Here is a 24,284-nt window from a genome sequence, read left to right on the forward strand (position 1 = left end):
ATCCTAGGTAAGTGCGGGTGAGTATTTTTTTTTCTCCCAACACCGCTCGAGGGCCCTGACTTGGGGCTCCCTGCACAGCGCTGGCCCCAATGGCCATGCCCAGGGTACATTTGTCCCCTGGGCATGGCCATTGGGGTGGTGGGCATGGCTCCTGTCTTTACTAAGACAGAAGCCATGTCCATGGGGCTTGTGCGCCAGCAAATGGCGCTACACTGCTTAGAGGCAATTTCTTTCCTCTATACAGTGTAGCGCCATAATACAAGCCCTGGTTCCCCTTACGTCTCCCCGGCCCTGTTAGCGTCCTATACAAGGATGCTACCAGGGCCTTAGCCCAGGCTAGCGCCATTTCATAAATATGGCGCCAGGCCGGCGTCATGGAATGCCGCTAGCCGGCGCTATACTTTTTGATGCAAACCTGCATCAAAAAGTATAAATCTGCCCCTAGATGTGACAGAATATAATAACAAGCATTTGCAATACAATGGGTCTTGCATTTGCTGGAGATAGAGCTATTAGCGTTGTAAATTCTTAACTGGACTTTTCTTGCCACACAAACTGAAAATAAAAATTAAAACAGTTGACCTAAACAAGCCGATTCAAAGCGCCGCTGTGAACGTGAAGAGAGAGTCAGAAGGAAAAAGAAGTTCGCTCGTAGTCAGTGTTATCGGCAAAAGTGCAATTACCCATGTAACAGGGTCGATGACCAAGGAGATAACAAAACTGTCCCAAGAAGGGACAAACGTAAAGCAGTTACCAACGAAAACAAAGGATTTATGAAAGGCAAGCCCATGAACGAGTGATAGTGATGGGCGTGCAGTGGGCGTGGCTAAAAGCCAATACATACCAACACGTTGGAAAAGCAGAGCTTGTGCGCTGCTATGCTCAACCTAAAAATGGCTAATGGAAGTAAATATAAAAATAAACATAAAATTTTTAAAAACTGAAGTTAATTAAATGTGATAGAGAATTAAGGCCTCACTAGGAGGTAACTTCAAATGCAACTCCACTACAGATACCCTAAATTACATGAAATGAAATGTTTAATATTTGACAACTGTCTAGATGAGTGAGTGATCATAAAGGTTGTCTATGACAGATAAAGTGTAGTAGGGGCTAGCATCCATTTTCCCCACTTGGATAGGTGTGTGGTAGGTGTTCAGGTGCAGCTAAACACAGATTCAGAAATATGCCTTGGTAACGGTACACTGCAGTTCAAGGTACCAATCAAAAAGATGCGTTGTAGTTGACAACAGCGATTAATGATGAAGAAAATAATTAATTTGTATTTCCTCTTTAATTGTATTATGCGTTGTGTGCTATGTTTTTTACAATTTGTTTTTATGAGGTAAAATGATTTAGGCTAAGGGATGATATTCGACAAACGGTACATTAAAATAGAGAGAGCTGCAGCTTTGTTGTACCAACCATCGAAAATATTCCATAATTAAAACAGATCATGCATTCCTCCGCTGCACAACAAAAGAACACATTTCCACCCTAGGTCCTCAAATGGAATGGAATGGAGGGCGTGAAGAATGTTGTAATGGCTTTTTAATCAAAACACAACAGCACTGTTTGTCAAAAGGGAAAAAAACAGAGGCCAGAAGATGAAAGGTCATAATCCACCAGGCAGGTAGCATGCTTCATCATTAGGCCCCTCCTGGCACTTGTCTGAAAGATCAAATTGCCAGCTACACACAAAGGGTGTGCAATTCTTGAGGTTGCTTGTTATAATACAGACATGATTGTGGCTTATGATGAGCAGGAAAGATTACTGTGTGAAAAAACCTGCATGCACACAATTTACATCACACCACACCTCAGCAAACTCCACTGTCTTACGATACACAAACTAATTTCAGACTCCTCACACACACATTCAATGCACTAGACAACTTTGGCCCACATATCTGAACAGTTGCGTCTCCTTCTACCAACTATCCAGAAACCTCTACTCCTCAGGACTTCTACTCGCACACATCCCACGCATACAAAGAATAAGATCAGGAGGACAGGTGTTCTCTTACATTACTCCTAGAGCATGGAATGACCTCCCACTCCACATCAGAGCCTACTCATTGCTTCTTGAATTCTGCACAAAGCTGAAGACCTGGCTTTTCAATTAACCAACTACCCTAGGCAACTGTAGGCTCACACACCCAGTGCCAGGATACATGAAACAATACACAACATGCACCACACACCACACCACACAGCCCAACACCACACAACAACACACAAAGATTGAACAAGTATTGGTACTAAATCTACCTATTGGTGGACTGATGCAATAATATTAGGTCCCCAGGGGTAGATGTAAAAGTATAGGTGGTAATTTGACCCACTTGTAGAGGTCAGCCTGTTTCTGACCTTGTTTCACCCTCTAACAAGGTGTTAAGGTATTTATCAGGATGTAGTTGCTCACTCTCCTGAACCAAAGAAAACATTCTTCGATTTGGGTATGCATTTCAGAGAGGAGGATGGATCCCATAGCATGACTGGAGAATCCTCAAATTTGCTTCGAGAAGGTAGTGCCCAATCTAGGGTAATGGAAGCTGAAACTGATGCGTGATCAGAGTAACAAAAGTTAGCAAAGCCAATAGGTCTTGCCAATGATTTTTAGTCTTGCGTTGCAGTGTCTCCTATGTTGTGCAGCATGGCTAAAAGCAATAAACTTAAAAAACAATGATGTGATGATGTGAGTGATTTTTTTTATTGCAGAGCTAATGGGGCAAGTTACATGGAGGGCTGGGATCAGTGTAAGCAATACAGGTGGGTGAGTGGAAGCAATGGGGGAGAGAGAAGGAGGGTGCATGTGAGGTAAGCAACTTGGAGGGCAGCAGTGGGAGGAAGCAATGTAATGTGGCAGAACCAGCATGGAGCGGAGAGGAGAAGCAATGGGGAAGAGAGAGCATGTAGAGCTCGAGAGGGAGCAAATGGGCAGAGAGAGAGAAACGGGGATTGGATGGAGAAATGCACATGAAAGAGAAAGCAACATGAAGGGAGAAGCACCTCAAACCCTGGCACTAAAGTGCTCTTCTTCTAAAACGAATGTGCACCTGAGATCAGGCAAAATACTATCACAGTGCACAAAAGCCATTGACTAAAGTAGGCCACCCCATTGTCCAATGCTGTATGCTGTAATGGCGAGAACCAAAATGTGAATATCAGCTGAAAAGACCATTGTTGAATGGGGCTTACCCAAAGCCTCTCAATGTACATATGCCAGTGCTGATGGACCAATGCTTTAGTTTGTAAATGTTGTTTCCATTCTTTATCATGTTTTGATTTTGTTGTTGTTCTTGTGTGTTTTAAATATGTGTTTATGTTATAGAAATTCAAAGCTAACACTACTTTTTTGTTGGTCTATCAAAAATCATATCTTCCTGTCATGTTCATTGAAACTAAAATGTTTTTTTATTTATTTCTGTTGTAAGTACTCCTGTCTTCTTTGAGGGACCTGCACTGGTAAAGCAAAATAATAAGCTATGACTAATTTGTTTTTAATTTTCAAACTGTTAATCCAATCATATGGCCATATTTAGGTGGTTAGCATTCTTAAGGTTAAAAGAGAATACAATGAAACCAGCTTGGCAATGTAAGCCTTTTGGCTTTGCCAATGTTTATTTATGTATGGTGACCTAATAAGCTCTCTACCAGATCAAAGGGACTTGACCAGACTGTAAAAATTCTAAAACAAGACAATAATAATAGAAAATCACGAAGTACATTACAAGTTGAACGTACTCTGAGGGCTGAGTGGTGAAGTTTCCACCCCTAGTCTCTCGATGATTCCAAGTGGCCTCTGCTACCCAAATCTTTTGGTACAAAGCCACATTCACACGCTCATTAGCTAAATTAAACAGGGGTTCGGAAATCACAGTGAAGTTATTATTTTGAAGGAAGGCACACTCCTGACATATGCTTGCCAGTCACAATGAGGGTTTTTTAAGTTTCATGTCATAATGAATCATAATTTCGAATCATAACATACATTCAGTTGCCATTTTACACTAAAAAAGATTGCTGAATTTTATTCTAAAGCTATTTGATTAGTGATGGCATATCTCTTTATTTATATATTGAAAGATTGATACATTGATTTTTTTAAATTGAAGCTGGTCTGTATTTCCTGAAGAAATGTTCATTGACTAGGAGTGGATGAGTGATGGGTGAGATTAATGAGATTATATTGAAGTGTTACTGTTCAAAGATGGCTGCCGTATTTATATGTGTAAGATGTCTACTTTCCATTCTCCTTTCTGTAGAGAGCCTATAAATCTGGTTCTTGTTGCATTTGATGTACATTTAAAACAGAGTTAAAATGTCAACAGTGGTCAAATGTCACACTCTGTCTTCCAGGGAGCTAGGTGTTTAATTTTCTTTCTCTGACTTCAAAGTGAGAGGTTTGTGTGACAATCTTGCTGGATACTGGGGGCAGGAAAAGTTTTTTTTCTAGCACACAAAAACATTTAAATGAACCATGCAACTATTTCAGAATTATCAGAATTAGGAAAGTACAAAGGAAGCACCTATTTCTTAAGTGGGAACTGAGTTGGAATGAAATACTTTAATATGATCAGATCAAATCAATACACCAGGTGATGCCATTTCCACACATTATCGTTTGTGCACTGTATAGTTTTATTAGTAACACTTTATGTCAGTGCAAATGTAATGGTCATTTCTATTGAAAATGTGTTGTCTGTAATGGCAGTGTGCTACCACATCATGCGTACTCCTCTCTAGACCACTCCACTCTGCACCGCTCCCCTTCATAGCACTCTACCCTACTCTGCTGCACTCTGTGCCAGTGCACTCCACTCTTCACACTCCACTCTATGCCACCACACTCTACGTCACTTCACTCTACACCTCTCTACTGAACTCTGCACTAGTCTACTCTATTCCAGAGTATTCTAAGCCAGTCTACTCCTCATCACTGCACTCTTCGTCACTGTACTCTACACCACTCCATTCTAGGCCACTCCACTCTACTCTGTACAACTTGACACTATGCTACTCTACTCTAAGCCACTCTGTAACACATCACTCTATGCCAATACACTCTACACCAATGCACTCTACCCTGTACCACTCCACTCTACACCCCTGCACTCTAATCCACTATGTGCCACTCTAATCTTCTCTGCGCCACTGGACTCAATGCCACTGCATTCTACACCACTTTACTTTGTGCCATTGCAATCTATGTCACTCTATTCTACACCCTGTACTCTACACAACTGTACTCTATGCCACTGCCCTTTTTGCCACTGCACTCTACACAGCTGCACAAAATGTCACTGTGCTCTACGCAACTGCAATCTACTCTGAATCACTGTAGTCTATGCCACTGTACTCTAAACTAATGCACTTTATACCATTTTACACCACTGCACTCTATGCCAACCTACATCACTGTACTCTACAACACTCTACTCTGGTACACTGCACTCCACCACTGAACTCTATGCCACTCTACTATGCACTGCTACACTCTATGCCAATGCACACTATGCCACGCTGCTCTGTGCCACTCTACTCTGCAACACTTTATTCTAATCTGCATCACCCTACAGCATTGCACTATATGCCACTTTACTCTTCACCACTGCACACTATGCTAGTGCCCTGTATTATGCACCACTGTAATCTCTGCCACTGCATTCTAGAACATTGCATTGTATGCTACTGAATTCTATGCTGTTGCACTCTACGCTACTGCACTTTATGCCTCTATACTCCGCAACACACTATGCCAATGCACTCCGCTCCAGTCCACCTCCAGTCCACTCTACTCTACTCTACGCCACTCCACTGTGGGCTGCTCCACTCTACTCTGCACCACTCTTCTCTACACCACTGTTCTCTACAACACTACTCTGCAACACTGTACTCTATGCCACTGAATTCTACGCCACTCTACTCTGCAGTGCTGCATTCTATGCCAATATACTCTATGCCACTGCACTCTATGCTACTCTACTCTGCATCACTCCACTCTTTGCACAGCACTTTGTGGCACTTCACTACATGCCACTGCAGTCTATGCACTCTTTGGCACTATTCTCTACTCTGCACCATTGTACTCCACTCTAAAATGCCCCGCTCAATGCCAGTCTGCTCTACTCTCCACCACTTCCCTGTATGCCACTCTACTCTACTCTGCACCACTCCACTCCACTGCACTGTACACCACTGCGCTCTACTATTCAATGCTCTAATCTACACCACTGCATCCTACAACACTGCATTGGATACGCTGCTAATTTCTATGCCACTGCACTCTACACCAATGCTCTCTACATCAGTTCACTCTACTCCACTCCACTGTATGCAACTCTACGCGACTCCACTCTATGCCACTCCAATACACAACATTCTATGTCACTCCACTTTACGACATTCTACTCCACTCTTCACCATTCCACTCTATGACACTCCATGTCACAGTGCTCCACACCATTAACTTTTAGCCATGCTGAACAGCAGCCATGTTGGTGTACAACATGGCTAAAAGACATTGGCAAAACCAATAGCTCTTGTATAGGCAAGACCTATTGGTTTTGCCAATACTTATTCAGATAAAGAAATATTTAGATTATCAGGTTGATGGCTTTTTCTTAATATTGCCAATTTAAAGCGCTTCTGGTGGACCCAGAGTTGTTTTCGTCTTATAAGATTTTGTTGCTTCTCATGTGGATATGGTCTACAAAACTACAATGCAATCTATAAAGCACATTAGGCTTACAACGAAAATGAGACAAAATAAAAATAACATGATGGTTTTTTTTAAAGATTCAGATCATTACCAAAGGCAAAATATGTAGCTAAAATTAGTCAATCAATCATTACAATCAAGAAGTAATATGAAGATTAGAATAAAATGCAGGGAATTAATAAGCAGAACCAAACATAGGGCCTGATTTAGAATTCGGCAGACGGGTTACTGTGTCACAACGATTACGGATATCCCATCAACCAAAATCTAAATCCCTTAGAATACCATGGGATTTAGATTTCACAGACAGGATATCTGTCACCGTTGTGATGGAGTAACCCTTCCACCGAGTTCCATTTCAGGCCCATAGTTTAGTTCTGAAGAATAAATGAAAATTAGAAATAAGAGGTTAGACCTACATGGTGCTGCATCTAAAGGTCAAGGGAAAATGAGAGCAATGCCTGCAAGAAGAAGCTTCTTCTATTATACAAAATATAATGGAAGTCATGCATTCAGTATAACTGTGCAAGAATTACATTCTATAAACCAATCACAATATAGAGAAAACAATACCGTTTCTGGGGTCAGATTCTTAACATTATCCCACAAATTCACATAATGCAGTTCCCATCCCTGGTGCTCTTCAAGCACCTCAGTAGTTCAATAGAATCACACTGTGGTTTCAAAAGGTGAGACCTTCAAAAATTCACTCTTAGGGGAACAACGTGCTGCAGGACTCTAAAGGAAGGAAACATCATTCTATGACTGAGAAAGTGACATTACATCTCAAAACTTTGTTTAAAAAGTTGCTTGTGCATGAATCGTTTGTACACATGGTGACTCAGAAGCAGGGGCGGCTCCTCCATTAGGGCGGAGGAGCGTCACCCCCCCCCCCGCCAGCAGCAGAAGCTGCAAACCTTTCACCATGGGCTGGCCAAACGCACATGCGCTGTAGGCTCTCTCCAGCCCACCAACACAGAAGCTCCCAGTCTGCCCGGGAGCGCCCTGGCTGGGTTGGCTTCAGGGCAGGCTGTGAGCCTGTGCCTGCCTGCAGAGAGACGGAGGAGAGGAGAAGCGCAGCGAGGAGCGAGGTAAGTTTTTATTTAATTGTATTTATTATTATTTTTAGTAATTTTTGACCCGCTCCCGTGCACTGCCGCCCTCCCGCGCGCGCCGCCCCTGCCTCCCTCCCCATTAACGATGTGAGCCGTGACTACATGTTGAAAGATGGCTGCAAGTAGAATTAGCCATTTTGAAATCGAGGCCCAGGCTAATAAAATATTAAAACAAATGGAATTAGCTTTACATATATATCATCTACTAATACTATTATAAAAGATACCTTTGTCACAATCAGAAAGATTTTTAGAGATGGAAGCTGTGGCATCAGTAGTAGACATGACAGTGATTTGCAGATATTAAGGTCAACTTTCTTGTATAAAAATACCAGTCATTTGTTTAAGTTGTGCTATTCTGGGACAGCCTTTAGTTGTCAGGTCAAAAAAAAAATCTGTAAAATTGTCAGGACTATTTTCTAATGCTGTAATTATTCCTCTGTTTGCTTTAATACTCATTTTGAAATGATTTAGGAAGGTCCCACGTATTTTCCTAATGATTTAGTTTTGTGTTTCTTTGTTTAGGTTTAGGTTTTTTGAGGGAAAAACACTCAATGTCATTACTTTTCTTAATTATTTTACTGGCATGAACTTAAAAATACAGACAAGGCCGGTTTACTAAATGGCCAAATTCAAACCATTTGGGAAGACAGTCATTCTGCCGGTCTTATGTGCTGAGACAGAGTCCTTCACATTATGGATTAGTAGCACTGGGACTGACTTTTAGGTTGTCGGAGAGAGCACTCCATCACAACTGCAACGAGTGCTCTTTTCTCCAAACCCTCAGTCCACCTATCTGATAGAGGCAGGTAGACCTTATGTATATCAGTGATGGAGCCTACTCCAGCTCCATCTCTGACTTACCTCTCTGACAGCCCGATGGAGTTCCAGCTGTCTGGGGGTTTACATATAACACTGTCTGTCCACTTTAGAGTGGGTGATGTTACGTGTTGTTTTGTCTAGCAGTGAGGGACCGTAAGAAAAATATGATTCCCACCCTATAGGAGACAATTCCTATTGAGTGCGAGGTCATTCTTTTTTGCTTTTTAAATACAAAATCCTGCTTCTAGGATTTCGCCTTTCAAAAAATCAGCCCTCATTTTTGACAGAGTCATCATCATCCATCAAACATTGACAGGAACCACCATACCTGCAGTTCCTGTCAATGCCCAAAGATGCCACAGGGTTAGCAGGCATCTCTAAGTGCAGAGTAGCGGTACTCCATCAGAGCATTAGAGTATTTTACTTTTTTGTCGTGATGGAGTAAATATTGTACTCTGCACTCTAGATCAGACCGTTTGCGAGTTCATGAAAAAGTGCCATTTAAGGGGGTCCCCAGACTACATGAGAATATACATGTCCATGATATTAGTATTTCTGCAATTGATTGCTCACTGGGTGTTGTACACTGAGGATTCACCATCTTGCTCAACCATTTGCAGTTTGACCACTTTCAACCATGCTTAAGGGGTTTACGAGTCCTCAAATCTCTGCTTCTGTAGAACCTTTACTTAGATGGGTCTGCCGTCTGCATTTTCATGGAGAATAAACATCTGGGCTCAAAGTGGGGACCTCATGTTCATCTTTTCCAGGTGGTGCCTCTCTCTGTTAGTGATTTGGCTGCAACGGTGCTCATAAGGATGATTCAGGTTGGGCGGTGCACCAATGGCTTTCGTTTTTTCTTGTTCTATTGCCCTCTTTTGCCTCCGTGCTCCAACATGGCAGGTGTGGATAGAAGCAGCACTCCAGATCTTCTACTCACTTGGGGTCGGCTTTGGTGGTCTCCTGACATTTGCATCATATAACACCTTCCATCAAAACATCTACAGGTGAGTTTTTCCTTTAAGACTTCAGCAAACCGGGAAGCAACAAAACATCTACCCATATAAGTAATAATACAGTTTGTAGCCCCTTACAAAGAACGCATGACTGAATCTAGTATTCAGCACTATAGGAAGTGGTTTAAACAGTTTGGAAACAACTCCTACATAGTTCTCCTGGGTATCACACTACATTATGGCCTATGTACAACTATAACAATGCATAATATAATATAGGACGAGGTGAAAACAGGTTGCACACCAAGAAACCCTAGCAGCTCAAGTCCTCTCAGGCCCGCTGAAGTATGCAGGGAATAATAAACTGCTGCTGGTTCATTATTGGCAGTGGCTACATAATGTACAATTTTGTTAGAAAAGGAAAATGGGTATTTGCCATGCTGGTAAAGGGTTTGCTGTTATTTCAAACATACTGTTTGATTAACATATATAATAATTATACATTTTAATTAATATAATTAAACTCATTACTCAAATTAAACATGGAAGGCTTAGGTCAAGGATACGAATTAAGGCCAAGTTAATGGTGCATTAATTAGTTATAAATGAAATAGTAATTTAAATAATTAAATATTAATGAAATAAATAGTAGTAGCATACATTTGAAGACAAGCCTTAATTTTATAGTTAGTGTTAGCAACAAAAACATAATAAGAAATATATTAAAATGAGTAAAAGTTAAAAATCACTAACACGGATTTAATAAATCTAAAGGTTACATTTAGGATTAAATAAAACAGGATTGGTTTTAAGGCTACTTTAAATTAATTAAAACTATTTTGGAAAATGATGAAAGTACAAGGGATGAGCTAGAAAAAGTACTTGTATGTAAGGAAATGCTACAAACAAGAAACAAGAATCAAAATTCCTCCTTGAGGAAATGGCAGCAGATGGTTTTCGCTTCAGTCAATTAAACAGAGAAACCCTTTCATTAGGGTCGTTAACTGCAAAATCAAGAGACACTCAGAAGTTGAGATTCTGCAGATTGTCACTTTGGAAAATCTGCTTTTGGCAGTCGCGGCTGGCGACGGGGCAAAGTGGTGGGGCGGGGGGAACAAAACAAAAGAAATAAGAAATAAACACTAAAAACGTACCTCGACCCCGCCACACCACCGCTCTTCTGCCTTCTGCTGCACTGCAGGCAGGGACAGGCTCCCAGCCTGCCCTGTGGCCAATCCTAACACTGCCCTCATTCTGCTGGCAGCATGAGAGCAGCACTCAGGATTGGCCTGAGCGCCCTGGCTTTGCGCTCCCAGGCAGCAGAGTGCCGAGTTGGAGAGAGCTCAGTGCGCGTGTGTGTTTGGCCATCCTGAGACGGTCGACCAAACACACATGCGCACTGAGTGGAGTACACACCAACCCCTCCATAGCTGTGATTGCCCCATGGCCCTGTCCCTTTAAAATAAAATGATAAAAAACATTATTTACTATAATTTTATTTTTAACGTTTTGCAGCTGCTGCTGCTGGCTGGGGTGAAGCTCCTCCGCCACAGCAGAGGACCCGCCTCTGGCTTTTGGTATTAATGAATCAAAGTGAATTCTCTGAATATTGTCACTTTCAGGGGTGTTCTGCCAGCTGAATGCATGCATCTTTCAAATATGCTCAACAATTGTAGATGTGTTCCCGAACAGGGACATGTAAGTATGATATAGTTTAAAACAAAGAACGTTAGCCTCATTATCTTTAGTTAGATTTGATCAAGAAAGGCTTACACACTTTTCTAAATCAGTTGGTTGATGAAGCGATCTATTTCTTTTGCCTGAGGCTGTCTCTAAACCTTTTGTCTTGATCTCCTAGGGATACCTTCATCGTCACCCTCGGCAATGCCCTGACCAGCATCCTGGCCGGATTTGCCATTTTCTCTGTCTTGGGATACATGTCCAAAGAACTGGGTGTTCCGGTGGACCAAGTTGCTAAAGCAGGTCAGAACATATTTTTGATATTATTTATTATTATTATACTCTGAATTTATGAAAGCCTTAACATGTTTCTCAAATTATTTAAAACATGTAAAGGCTATTCAAACGTATTGCATTCTAAAACACAGTTAAAGCTATACTGAACTGTATAACGATGCATACTATTGAAGGGGAAAGCAAGAAAGATGTATTACTTTGTTGTGCTAGGAATAAAGCTCCAAGAATTCGACCAAACATAATACATTTGGCTATACAACCCCTAGATAAAAAATGAAAAAAACATTTTCCCTAATTGCCCATCGAACTACTCCTTGAACCCATCAAAGTAGGTTCAATCATGACCTGATTTTCAAGTTGTTTAAGGTAAGCGTTTTACACCCTTTACGGAAGCTCCTCCGCCGATACAATATCCTATGCAATATGTGTCCAAGTGAAGCTTGCAGTGCTGCTTTCCTCGCTGTAGTTCTTGTGTGTGTGTGAGGGAGGCCATCACTGTTGCTTGTATGGTTTCTGGTGATGAATAATGCTTGTGCTGCCTTTAATGGTTATTACTGTTACATTTAGTCCTACTGTTCCTTAACATAGTACCTACAAAATAACGTGGCTGCGCCCTTGCGATTCCATAAGTTGGACCATCATCTGCAGCATCGACAACCGTTTTTGCACACCACTGACAAGATGGAAACCATATCAGAGCAAAGCAGCGTTGGCTCCTGAACTTTCCAAGTGGTGCAGTTTTGTAATACCCCAAAAATACCTAGCAAAATCAGTAACTACTTACCCCAATAAAAAGCAAAAATATGGAACGTGATACACTTCACAACACAACATTCCATAGAGATTGGCTAAAATGCCAAACTCTTCAGAGACATTCTTGAAGAGGCTTTCCTCAGCATTCAAATGTATCATGGTCCTCTGAAGGGACTGCCCCTCCCACGAGATTTCTGTACAGTCAAGAGGACAAGTAAGACTCAGTTAAAGTTCCCTTTAACCCATTGCAAACCGTCACAGAACCTCATCGCATGACAAGATAAGGAAACCATTGTTTAGGAGGCCATTGAAAGCACAGTCCACCAGGCAGAGATCAGCCTCATACCTCAGGAAAACCGAGTACCTAAAAGTAACACCAAATTGAATTTACCTAACAGCAACCATAAGGAAATGTACTAACCTAACCTTTGCCACTATTTACACTATTCGGTCCACAATAACATCCCAAAGAACCAGTCAAACAGAGCACCATGAGCCATTAGCACTGGATCCACATGTGCATTTGGTTACAAACAGATAACAAGCGAAGTAATCCTACCAGGAACACAGAGCAAGAAAAAATGGAAGCCTTTGCCCAGTTACTCTGTTAACCTAACTCAGCCGGAGAAAAGATGGTCGCACATGCTAAGTGATGTAGCTAAAAATGGCCTTAATGTAAATAGGGGTGGGTGAAGAATTCCGCTCCGCCGGCAGAGTTCGCTGAGTTTTCCCCACTCTGCGTTCCGGGTGGAGTTCTGAAAACTCTGCGATGTGATGCAGTGTTTTTTCGCTCGGTCACGCTCACCAGCGTTAAGTTGGTGAGTGCAAGTGAGATTTCTGAACACAAGCGGTTGCGGTAGGCCACGACAGCTCGTGATGAGAAAGCTGGCACTCATGTTGAGGAAGCTGTAGCTCGAGTAGAAGATCTACTCGAGTTGCAGAAAGAAGTTAGCACCTTCTGGTGCTCCGCATGATGCTGTTCCTGCTGATTTTACAGCACAGGAGGAACTCCTGCACTGAAAACCAGTGCGACCAGCGTGACTTACCCAAACGCCACCGCACGCTGACCTCCATGTAGTGCTGCAGAGTTTTTTCAGCACTTCACGGAGTACTGTGTAGGAGAACTCTGAGAACTCCACCCAGGCCTAAATGTAAACACCAACCCTAACTACTAACACTAATCACTAACATTAACCACTAACCATAACCTATAAATACCTCAGCAGAACAACCAATCCGCCAATAAAGACTACTGGTGAACAAAGCACTACACGAGATTCAGTCTACTAAGCAGACACCATGGCAGAATCCAGACTTGAGAAAGGGGAAGCACTGTTCAGATTGATCCCGGCATGTTACACTCATTAAAGAAAGAAAAAAATGGGTGAGAGAGAATGGGATTAAACACCACAAAGAAGTGACCCATCACAACATTGAACATTTGTGTTCCCCCAACCAAATAAAGACAGAATTCGCACAGAGACAATTTAAGGCATGGGCATAGTGGGAAATTGCCAATACCCACTGTGAAAGTGAAATGTCTCTCTATTTGACCTCTGTCTATTCTGTTTCTCTCTCAAAACCTCTCTTCCTCTGCCTACCTCTGCCCTGACTCAGTCCCTATATCCAGTGTAATATTAAGGGTTTTTCTGAGTCCCAAGAAAGACATATTTCAACTCTTGTGTGACACTATTCACGTTTAACATGTAACTTAGTATTGTTTGGCATCACACAGAACATGGAGTATCATAAAACAGGTAATAAAATTCAAATTTGTTCCCTACATGGTCCCCCAAAATTTATCTTGGTCGGGGGCTTCAATGACCTTAAGATGACGCTGCATTGCATTGTCTCGTACACACAAGAACAATTTATTTTCAGCCACCGGACAAAAATATTTTCTTAATAAAGCAGAAAAATTGCCATCCTACACAGTATTACATTAATTTATCTTAGAACACTATTGGCATAGAGTTGTATGCACGTGTCCCAAACCTACTCTTACCTGTGTCACTGCTGTGTAAAATGGCCCTGGGCAGAGGGAACATTTCTGTCAGTAACAGATAAAAATGACAAATAGTGCTGACCAGCGTCACCCCCTCCCCCCCTTCCAGCAGCAACCGCTGCAAATCCTTTAACAACGAAAAGATATTATTATCCTTTCTTTGTTAAAGGGGCGGGGCATTAAGGGTGACTGGGACGAGGGGAGTGCACTGTGCACTCCCCTCAATGCGCTTGTGTGTTTGTCCGGCCATCCCAGCCAAACACACATGCACACTGTGCTCTCTCCAGCCAGGCACTGTGTTGCCGGGCTGGAGAGAGCAGGCACAGACTCTGGGCAGCATGAGGATTGGCCGCAGGGCAGGCTGGGAGCCTGTGCTGCCTGCTGAGGAGATGGAGGATCGACGGCAAGGCACACAGGACAGTTTTTTTTTTCTTTATATTTTAATACTATTAATATTGCCCCCACAAGCCACGACTGGTGCTGACCCATACTACAGTTGCTGCAGGGAAGGCACACGGTCTTATTCTGCCTCTCTAGAATCACTGTCATCTACAGCGAGGAAACAACAGATACCATATGAAGTCTGGGCTACATTGCCATCTGCTGTCAATATGGCCACTGTGGTAGAGGCTGTCATGGTGAGATAACACACCTCAATGTCCCTGACCAACTATGCCTGGTCCATAGAGCACAAGGGTCCAATGGGCCTGAGATCATAATGGTTACAAAGGGCAGATGACGCAAATGTGGGAGCACGCAATATTTGCTTGGATTCAAGATGGCTAATACTGTTTCCCCATCATTTCCATATTTTAGTTTTAATCAAGGTTTATGAGAAACATACTTACCTCCTTCTTGTGAAACAATGGCCATCCCACCCAAATTCTCTCTGGAGGGTGCAATTGTGCCGCTGGAGCCCAAGCTGTTAATGCTAACTCTATGCAGCACAAGCTACAGTTTGGGTAAATCCTTACTAACGAAATAAACTAACCCATCACAAAGATAGAATTCAAAGGATGACAATTTCACTTTGAAGACAAGAAAATAGGAATTAGTGGTGTTTTTGACTCAGAAACAAAAGTTGCCCTAAGGTAACTATAACTCGTGCACCCACCATGCACTGTTTTATCATCATTAATTATACTGCAAAGGTTTCAGTGATATTATCAATGATGTCATAGAAGATGTCATGAGTAATGTAATATGTAGGGTAATTAGCAGTGCATGGCGAGGGTGTACATTATAGTTACCTTAGGGCACAAGTTATAGTTTATTGAGATAAGTATAACTATAACTGCTGAATTTCTGTGGTTTTCTGTGTGTTTGTGTAAAATCTGAACCTTACTATAATGTCCTTGCAACCTTTGTTTTTTTTTGTGAATGTCTAAGTCCTTTTCAATTCTGTTTCCTAACTATAATGTCCCGGTAACCTTTCATTTTTTCAGGGAATGTCTATGGTTTTTTTCTGAACACAAAGTAATATTTAATTACCATATGTTACTTCAAACCGCCGCCGCAAAGGGCCAAAGGATGTGCGCAATGGGGATTTAGTCCCAGGGCTAGAGCTGTGGCCAAGCTCCACATACAGCAACCCCCCGCTGCGCACAGTCTTTTACTTTGCACAGTGGAGAGTTGGCCAAAGGCCCTGTCCTGCGGCCAATCCCTCACATCCAGCCAACCCCAAGGCAGTGGGTCTGTGAGTGGGTGTGTAAATGGCTGAATGGGTGTGTGGGTGTGTGATTGTGTGGTTGTGTGGGCCTTTAAGTGGATGTGTGAGTGGCTGTATGGGTGTGTGTGGTTGTGTGGGCCTGTAAGTGGGTGTGTGAGTGGGTGTGTCTGAGTGTGTTTGAGTGGCTGTATGGATAGGTGAGTGGTTTTGTGAGTGTATAAGTGGGTGGGTGTGTCTTAGTGAGGGTATGAGTGGCTCTGTTGGTCTGTGAGTGGATGTGCATGTAGTTTTGTGGATCTGTAAGTGGGTATGTGAGGGGCTGTATGGGTGTGTCAGTGGGTGCGTGAGTGGTTGTGTGGGTGTTTAAGTGGGTGTGTCAGTAGCTGCATGGCTGTGTGAGTGGGTGTGTGAGTAGTTTTGTGGGTGTGTAAATGAGTATGTAACTGGGCGTGTGAGTGTCTGTGTGGGTTTGTATCTGGGTGTTGTAGTTGTTTTGTGGGTCTGTGAGTCAGTGTGTGAGTGTGTGAATGTTTGTGTGATGTAGTGAGTGAGTGAGTATGTGAGTGGGTGTATTTTTTTTAATTGGGGCCAGGATCCACGGATCCATTGCAAACATTGGAGAGCTGTGCTGAGTACTGGGGAGGGTTCACGGATCGTTGCACACCAAATAAAAATGTTTTTAGGCAATTTCTTACCCATAAGGTGTTCCTCACAACCCCTCTATTAGTCCATAGGGTCAGGGTACCGCCATCCTGACTCCTTATATCCTATTTAATCTCTATTCCTCCCCACCCCCTGTGAACCATGATCCGATTCACAAAATGGTGGCTGCAACTTTTCTGTCAGGTTGCGGCCAGCCAATCAAGGCATTGCTGTTAGTGCATTGATCTGTGGATCGGCTGCAGTGGATCTGTGGTGGATCTGTGTCCCTAGATATACATAAATCTTTTTTCTTTAATAACATCAAAACTACTGAACAGGTTTACACCAAATTACAGAAAGAGATGTTTCTGGACCAAGATCTAGCTGTCTGCCAGATTTTGTGTAATTCCGTTCAGCGATTCGGACTGTAGTCCTGTCTAAAATCCCTATGGGAACTTGCATCTGGAAAATGCTTTGTGAGACCCACCATGTTTTCTCTGCCCCCTCCCCCCCCCTTGACAAATCACCCCAATACTTTCCAGACAGAAGTTAAAGTGACTGGCACACTAGTTTTCCAAAATTTTTAAGATTCGTCAAATGGCTCCAAAGTTATTAACAGCTGCTAGTAGGTATTATATGTATGTATGTGTATGTGTGGGTGTTTATATATATATATATATATATATATATATGTATATACACACACACATATAAATATGTGTATATGGGTACACATAAATATGTGTAAATGGGTATATATATATAAACACCCACACATACCCATTTACACATATTTATGTGTACCCATATACACATATTTATATGTGTGTGTGTGTGTATATATATATATATATATATATATATATATATATATATATATATATAAAGAAAGTTGTCCTTGGACTCTGTTAAATACTGGTGTTGCCCTCAGTGAGCCTCTGAGTGAGTCACAAAGTGCATCCTGAAGTCAAACATCACAATACTGCACATTTTGTCACACCAATGGGCAAATTCAAAGTACATTTACCGGGTTTTGCTGAAAATTAATCCAGCCTGTTGTTCTATATGTGACAATGTGATAGAGTCACACAGACCTGCTTCCTTTCGCAGAGGTGCTGCCTTTTCAGCGGAACAGGCCATTAATTATGTCTGAAAAGCATTAGGCCTGAAGAAATGAAAAAATAATTAATTGTATGTTGCTGGCTTTGCTGCATTCCAAAATAAACCTGTTGAGAGTGCACTTTTCGTCCGAGGACAACTTTCTTTCTACATATATTTTTATATATATATGAATAGATAGATAGATAGATAGGTAGATAGATAGATAGATAGATAGATAGATAGATAGATAGATAGATAGATAGATAGATAGGTAGATAGATAGATAGATAGATAGATAGATAGATAGATAGATAGATAGATAGATAGATAGGTAGATAGATAGATAGATAGATAGATATGTATTATCTGTATTGTGCAAACCTTGCTGACAGGCAGCATAGCAGTGTAGAGGGCCAAAAGCAAAGATACAGTGATTGGAGCAGTTTGGGTTCAGGGTCCAGAAGATTATTACAGCATTGTGATGTAGTGTTCTTCAGAGAGGTGCGTCTTCAACTCTTGCCTAAACTGAAGCAGGGCTGTAGCAACCTTCATTCGAACTGAGGGCACCGTTCAGATCATGAGAACACAAATGGAGATGACCTATTGCCTTGTTTTTACTTACTTTCACTTCTTCCTGTATAGTTTGATAGTGTCCTGGCATGGCATGCTCACAGAGGACTGTCTATGGTGAGCTTATCAGCCAGATAGGCAGCAGTGCCACTCATGATGGCTTTGTAGATAATGCAGATAGTTTTGACAATGGTACGACTGTAAAAAGTACCCAGAGAAGTTCCATCAAGGCGGGCTAAAGGAAAGGGCTAACAAATATTAGATAATCAATGCCCACCTCCGTAAGAATGAATAGACAACATTGGGACTCCTGCTGTGTAGTGATCAGATCCCATTGGAATACATCTTAATTGAATCCATTAGCTGGTTGCAGTGAAAATCGTGGTGGTCGTGTCACACTCGTTGAGCATCAGTGTGTGATGTGATCATGGGCAGGCTTCAGAGGAATTACGTTTCTTGCACTAACTGTGTGGCTCCACACAAGAATTTATGCTCTTATCACACCTACGGAAACCTCTCAGAACTAGAGGAGAAGAAAGAAAATGTTTTTGTAAGTGCAATTCAGCAGCTGTAATCAGTGCTTTAAATGGGCCGGTACTGTCCGGTACTGAGTACCGGCACTTTTTTATTTTGAGAGGGAGAGTACCGGCCCATCTCAAGAAAAACGTAATACTTTTAATTGGAGAGTACCGGCACTTCTCGGAAACAAGCAGGTACCCTGTCACAGAGTACCCGCACTTTAATTTTTCCATTTCAAGCACTGGCTGTAATCATCCCTCTACTTACGAGGCATGGTGCAAAGGTTTAAGGACACACTTGCAGAACATCTCAGAAGTCTTGAACAGTGACAACTAAGGAACGTAACATGAAATACCTCCTGGACTGGGAGTGCTAAGGGCTGTAACGTTCACACTGGAAACACTAGTCATGCAGCCACCTCATCATATTCAATAAGGAGGAGTTTGCCTCAGACCTACTGCCCTAACCTCCCTTAAATAGGATCTGACCCCGATACATAGATTTTCTTGTTGGTCCACCTTTTATCTAAAATTTGAGAACATATGCCTTGGTAAGTAAACAGAAAAATAGCCCATAGCAAAGTTTAATTTCCTAATTTTCCTCTTGTGGGAACTTTGTATATTTCGGATCTACATGCGTAGGGCTGAGAACAGAGCTTATGGTGTTGTCGCTGTGCTCGCTGAACACAGCACAGCGTTGATAGAGAACGGGCTGCACGAAGCTCCCTTGGGCTCCCGTCAGCGCCCTCCCCTGGTATACTTATCTACACTCTGTGCTCAGGAGAGGAAGGTGCGCCCAGAGGAGCAGATGGCGCAGATCTGAGAGCCTGCTTGCTGTGTGTGGGCTGGGGGGCGTCTGCTGGCTTCTTGTTCGCACTGGCATAAGCTTGCCACCCTCTTGCCAGCCGGTTACATTTGCCAGCTTCTGAGAACACCAGTTTGGGAGATGCGGAGGAAACAACGAGGGATTTCCACATCTCACAGGGCCTTGTTTTGGGCCAATCCGCGAAGGGAAGAGTGGAGAATCAAACAGGGTAGGACTGAGACAGAACATAGGCCTGGGCACCAAAATATAAATGCCCCCCTTTAGCATATTAGATAGCTAAAAATAATTGCCCACATTTATAAATAAGGAATATTAGAACTTATGAACACATGATGTATTGGTTTTTGCAATGTATGCATGCATTTATGTTTACTACAAGCAATGTTTGGAGCAATATCAGTGAAATCAACAGTAAAAACGGACTCACCAGACCATAAAAAAGACCCACTGACCTCCAAGAAAACTGCCCACATACTACCTTATCAGACCGGCCCTTCGGACACTGCCTAATTGCCCTGTAGTCCAGTCCGACCCTGGAAACAAAACAATGGCTGAAAAAACTCCCATAAAGGGGAGAGTTGTCCTGTGAGCTGGTCCAAACATCCTCTTTGAACGCGCTCTTGGTATATGCCTGTGCTATTCCTCTAACAGAATCTATCATACATCCTGTCTTGCTGTGAAATCTTCGCTAACCCCCGCCGCCTGCCAGCATCTCACCTACAGGTTCCATGTGGAGAACTTCATGCTGTCCTAGCAGTGGCAATACATTATTTATAATGCTTAGTCATGAGGGTTTCTATCCATTCTCCAGGTCACAGGCTTTTTTCTCAGCATTGCCTGCGTACTCACCCAACCACTCAAAACAAATCCAATTTTCATTTACCTCTTTTTCATTCATTCTTTTGTGTTTTTAATCCACTGGGGAGATTCCATAATAATTTTGCCTATTTGCATGTGCCACATATTCTTCAAGAAACTGAATAGCATCTGGTATAGACCCAAAACAGGACTGATATGCACAACCGTGGGCTGTCTTGTTACTCCCTGCAGCACTTGAAACAAAGCCACACCAGGATCCGTTTTACAGATAGGGTGCACTTTCCATGTTTTCGCTACGGCGCACCTTAAGCCAGGGGCGCTGGGTGCAAACATTGAAAGTGCACCCTACCAGGAAGAATGCACTGACCTCTGGGCAGCTGCAAACTCACGCTACTCTCAGGGCAGCACATTCAAGATAAATACGGAGCAGCTGTTTAAAGCTGCTCCTTGTTTGGGTGATAGGCCACAGCACAGACTAATGACACTTGTTTAGGTTTGAATGGACGCTTTTATTAAAACAGGTGTGCAGCACAGAAATAGCTGGGTATACTGCCTGACAAAAAACTAAAACCTCACTATATAAGTTGACCACCTAACTTCCTAGCCCCACCCCCAAATGTCCCTCCCGCCACATACCATGATTATCAAGCATTTAACCCATAACATATTGATCTCCTGCAATGCTAACCTCTTAACTTCCTTTACCGTTTATCATTGGATCTACTAGCCTCTACCAAAGTTAACCTCGTATAACGTAATCATTAACTTCCTGCCTCGTTCATGTATGAGCTTGTTCACTCCTCCCTTTCAGCCTGGTTCGTCGATGTCAACAACAATAACATTATCTAAATTCATGCAAACTTTTCAGCAAACCACCAACCAACCATGCATCGTCTCAAAGTGATGAAAAAGGAAGAAACGTCCCTCCCCTGCTCACCTGTCCCACGAAAAAAACACAAAATCTGTGCAAAAGGGCACCAGCTGAGGAGATTACCAAAACCAAGGGTTGGCTGGTGTGAAAAACTGCTGTCCCAGGAGCTAAGCAGGCTGCCACAGTGTCACTAAACTACAAAATGGTGGGTTGCAGCCCAAAAAATAGCCCCATATATAACCCAGGGCTATGACCTAAAATGGTCAGTAGCCCAAAAGAGCACTGTCCTCTGGGCTGTACCAATCCCCCAAAGCTTCCGGGGGCAGACCTCCCTATGATTGTCTGTTGCCCCAAAACCCTATTCTCAGTGCAAGGAGTAACCCACCTGCACTTTTAAAAGGAATTTTAAACCAGCAAAGGTATAAGATTGAATCTTTGATCCTGAAGTCTCTTGTAGTCATTGAAAAGCAGCATGTGCATAAGGGAGATATTGCATCTAATCATCTTATGTGACACCTTTCACACATAAATGTGATTCATTCTAACAAGCTCAGTGGTGGAACATTAACCCCGCAGTCTCCGCAGTGTGCGGGGCCCTGAGCTCCAGGGGGCCCCCTCAGCAGCAGCAGCAGTGCACTGCACACTGGCTGGCACTTTACACGGGTGGCAGGGCCCTGGCCTGAAAGCTCCTGACTGGTTCGAGTGGGCTGGTGGGGGTCCTCCGCATACTTTGGAGGTGGGCCCCTGAAGTTTTGTTATGCCACTGAAGAAGCTGAACCAAAAACATAATCTAGCAAATATGAGATTTATAAATGTAGGTAATAAAACCAGTATGTCACTAGACACAGAGAGAAACGATGATCTCAGATGTTTGAGATTATATCTTAATTCAAACTGTGATGCTTGATACAAAATTCAGCCTTAGCTGGACCAAATCCAACTTCACAACTCACTTCAGAACAAGCAGCAACATATGTTGCAGGAGTTCCAAAATGCCATAAAACAAGCCCTTAAAGAAACAGCAGTGGGGCTGGAAGCCTTCAAATTGAGAATGAGATGTATATGAGTCAAACATAAAAATCCCACTGAAGGAGTTGCTTAACAATCTCAATAAATGATTTTGAGTCTGGAGCCGTGTTATCCGCACGTGCAGGTATATATCGGGAAGAAAGTGATCATGTTTGGAACCTGTCTCTTCTTGTAATTTGGGAAAAGTTTACAAAATTGAATTCATGTCTATTTGGAAGACACTATCTCGATGTGATTGCTTTCAAGCTGCCCTTCTGATATATACCTGTGTATTCGGTTAACGTGGGTTGATTGTGAACACTCTATCCTGAGGATGGTCTCATATACTTTATGCTAACAAAAGAAACCAAATGTTGACATTATCCACTACAACCGGTCTTGGAAAGAAAGAAATTAATTGTGCAATCAAGCAAAATGAACGCTAATAGAAATTACTTGTTTTTATAGGTTAAGTGGATTTATCTGATGACAAAAGTCATTACTACATATCTCAATGGATTTATGATATCTGTTTGGTCAAATTATTTGATCTTTGATATGACCCTGTGTGTGATATCTGTTTAATATTTGGTTGATGAATCATACATACTGAATTAAACCAAAAAAGACTGTTTGTAAATGAAGTGAGCCTCATTGAAATATACGAACAGTGTATGTGTTTTTGTCTCATGCAGAGCGGCCAGTCAGGGGATGCCAAGGGTACCACTGACTTAAACCATTTAATAACATTGCTGAATAACTCCTTTGGGGGCCTTTTTATGTTTGAATTGTACACATACCCAGCAGCAGAGGAAATATTAGGTTGCCCTAGTGTTGTCTGAGATCCTTGTGAGGCACTCATCTATACCTGTCCCTGTGTTCTTGGAGGGAATATCTAGGATCTAGAACAGGGATAGTGGCTCAGCTAACTTTATGGTCTTCCTTAAATAAGGGAAGCCTCAAAAGCATCTGAAGTCATATCGCTTGATCACTCTACTCAATGGTCAAAGCCAATCTATGCAAGTATACTGTTAAAGTGAATAGCAGTCATTGTCTGCTCCTCAGAATGAGTTTTCTAATATGGTTCCTTAACTGTTCAAGGGTGGCAGATTAAATTTGTAGTGGCATTCATTGATTGGGCTGTAATCAAACAGGCAGCATAGGCACTGGTGTTGCTTGATGCTGGAAAGATGGAAGGCAGAGAGTCAAGAGAGATGATAAAGAGGCAGTGTTGAAAGGGGGACAAACACAGGATGAACAAGCTGGGACAATGAAAGCCATTGACTAAGAATCAAGCACATGAGATTGACAATAAGCAAACCAATGGCAAGCAATGTGCAGGCTCTAAGCCCCTGAAAAATCTTGGTAAGTCCACAAAAGGCATTTTGTAGACAACCTGTGCTTGCTTGCAGTCTCTTTTTTTTTTTTTTACTTTTCTTTTTTTTTTATATGTTTATTGAGGAGTACATGTCAATATACAAACTGTGTTAAATAGAGAAACAATACATCAAATTATGACCATATATGAAAAATATTATGAAATATTAACTTCTCAGATTTCTAAACACCCAAAAAAAAAAAAACATTATACATATATCAATAAATGCAATATATGAGATTATTTATAACTTTATAAGGCATCCAACTATGCATTAACTCTTAGAAGTAGACCTAGAACAGAAAATCTGGAAAGAAAGAATTATGCAATATGTATTAAACCATATATTATAGATTGTTAGAAGACAGTCGAGAAAGTAATATCATACAAATCCATATATATAACATTTCAAATGGAGATATTCCTGCCAATTCAACAGTGTTGAATTGGTGAACAGTAAGTCCTACTTAAAATAACAGTGTTAATGGGTGAGATGTCAATTGTCTTAATAACAGCATGTCTCAAAACAA

The 24,284-nt window shown here is 42.0% G+C and overlaps 1 protein-coding gene across 2 annotated transcripts in view; it reads left to right on the forward strand.

The window, feature by feature from the left end:
- The window catches only part of SLC6A7 (solute carrier family 6 member 7), a 230,056-nt gene that overhangs the window by 115,135 nt on the left and 90,637 nt on the right, over positions 1-24,284 (forward strand). For both annotated transcript variants that reach the window (XM_069199534.1, XM_069199535.1), the window contains 2 exons: positions 9,565-9,668; positions 11,476-11,600. In XM_069199534.1, the coding sequence (XP_069055635.1) occupies positions 9,565-9,668; positions 11,476-11,600 (229 nt within the window). The remainder of the gene's footprint in view (positions 1-9,564; positions 9,669-11,475; positions 11,601-24,284) is intronic.

This window comes from Pleurodeles waltl, chromosome 7 (assembly GCF_031143425.1).
Source record: "Pleurodeles waltl isolate 20211129_DDA chromosome 7, aPleWal1.hap1.20221129, whole genome shotgun sequence".
Classification (NCBI taxonomy): Eukaryota; Metazoa; Chordata; class Amphibia; order Caudata; family Salamandridae; genus Pleurodeles; species Pleurodeles waltl.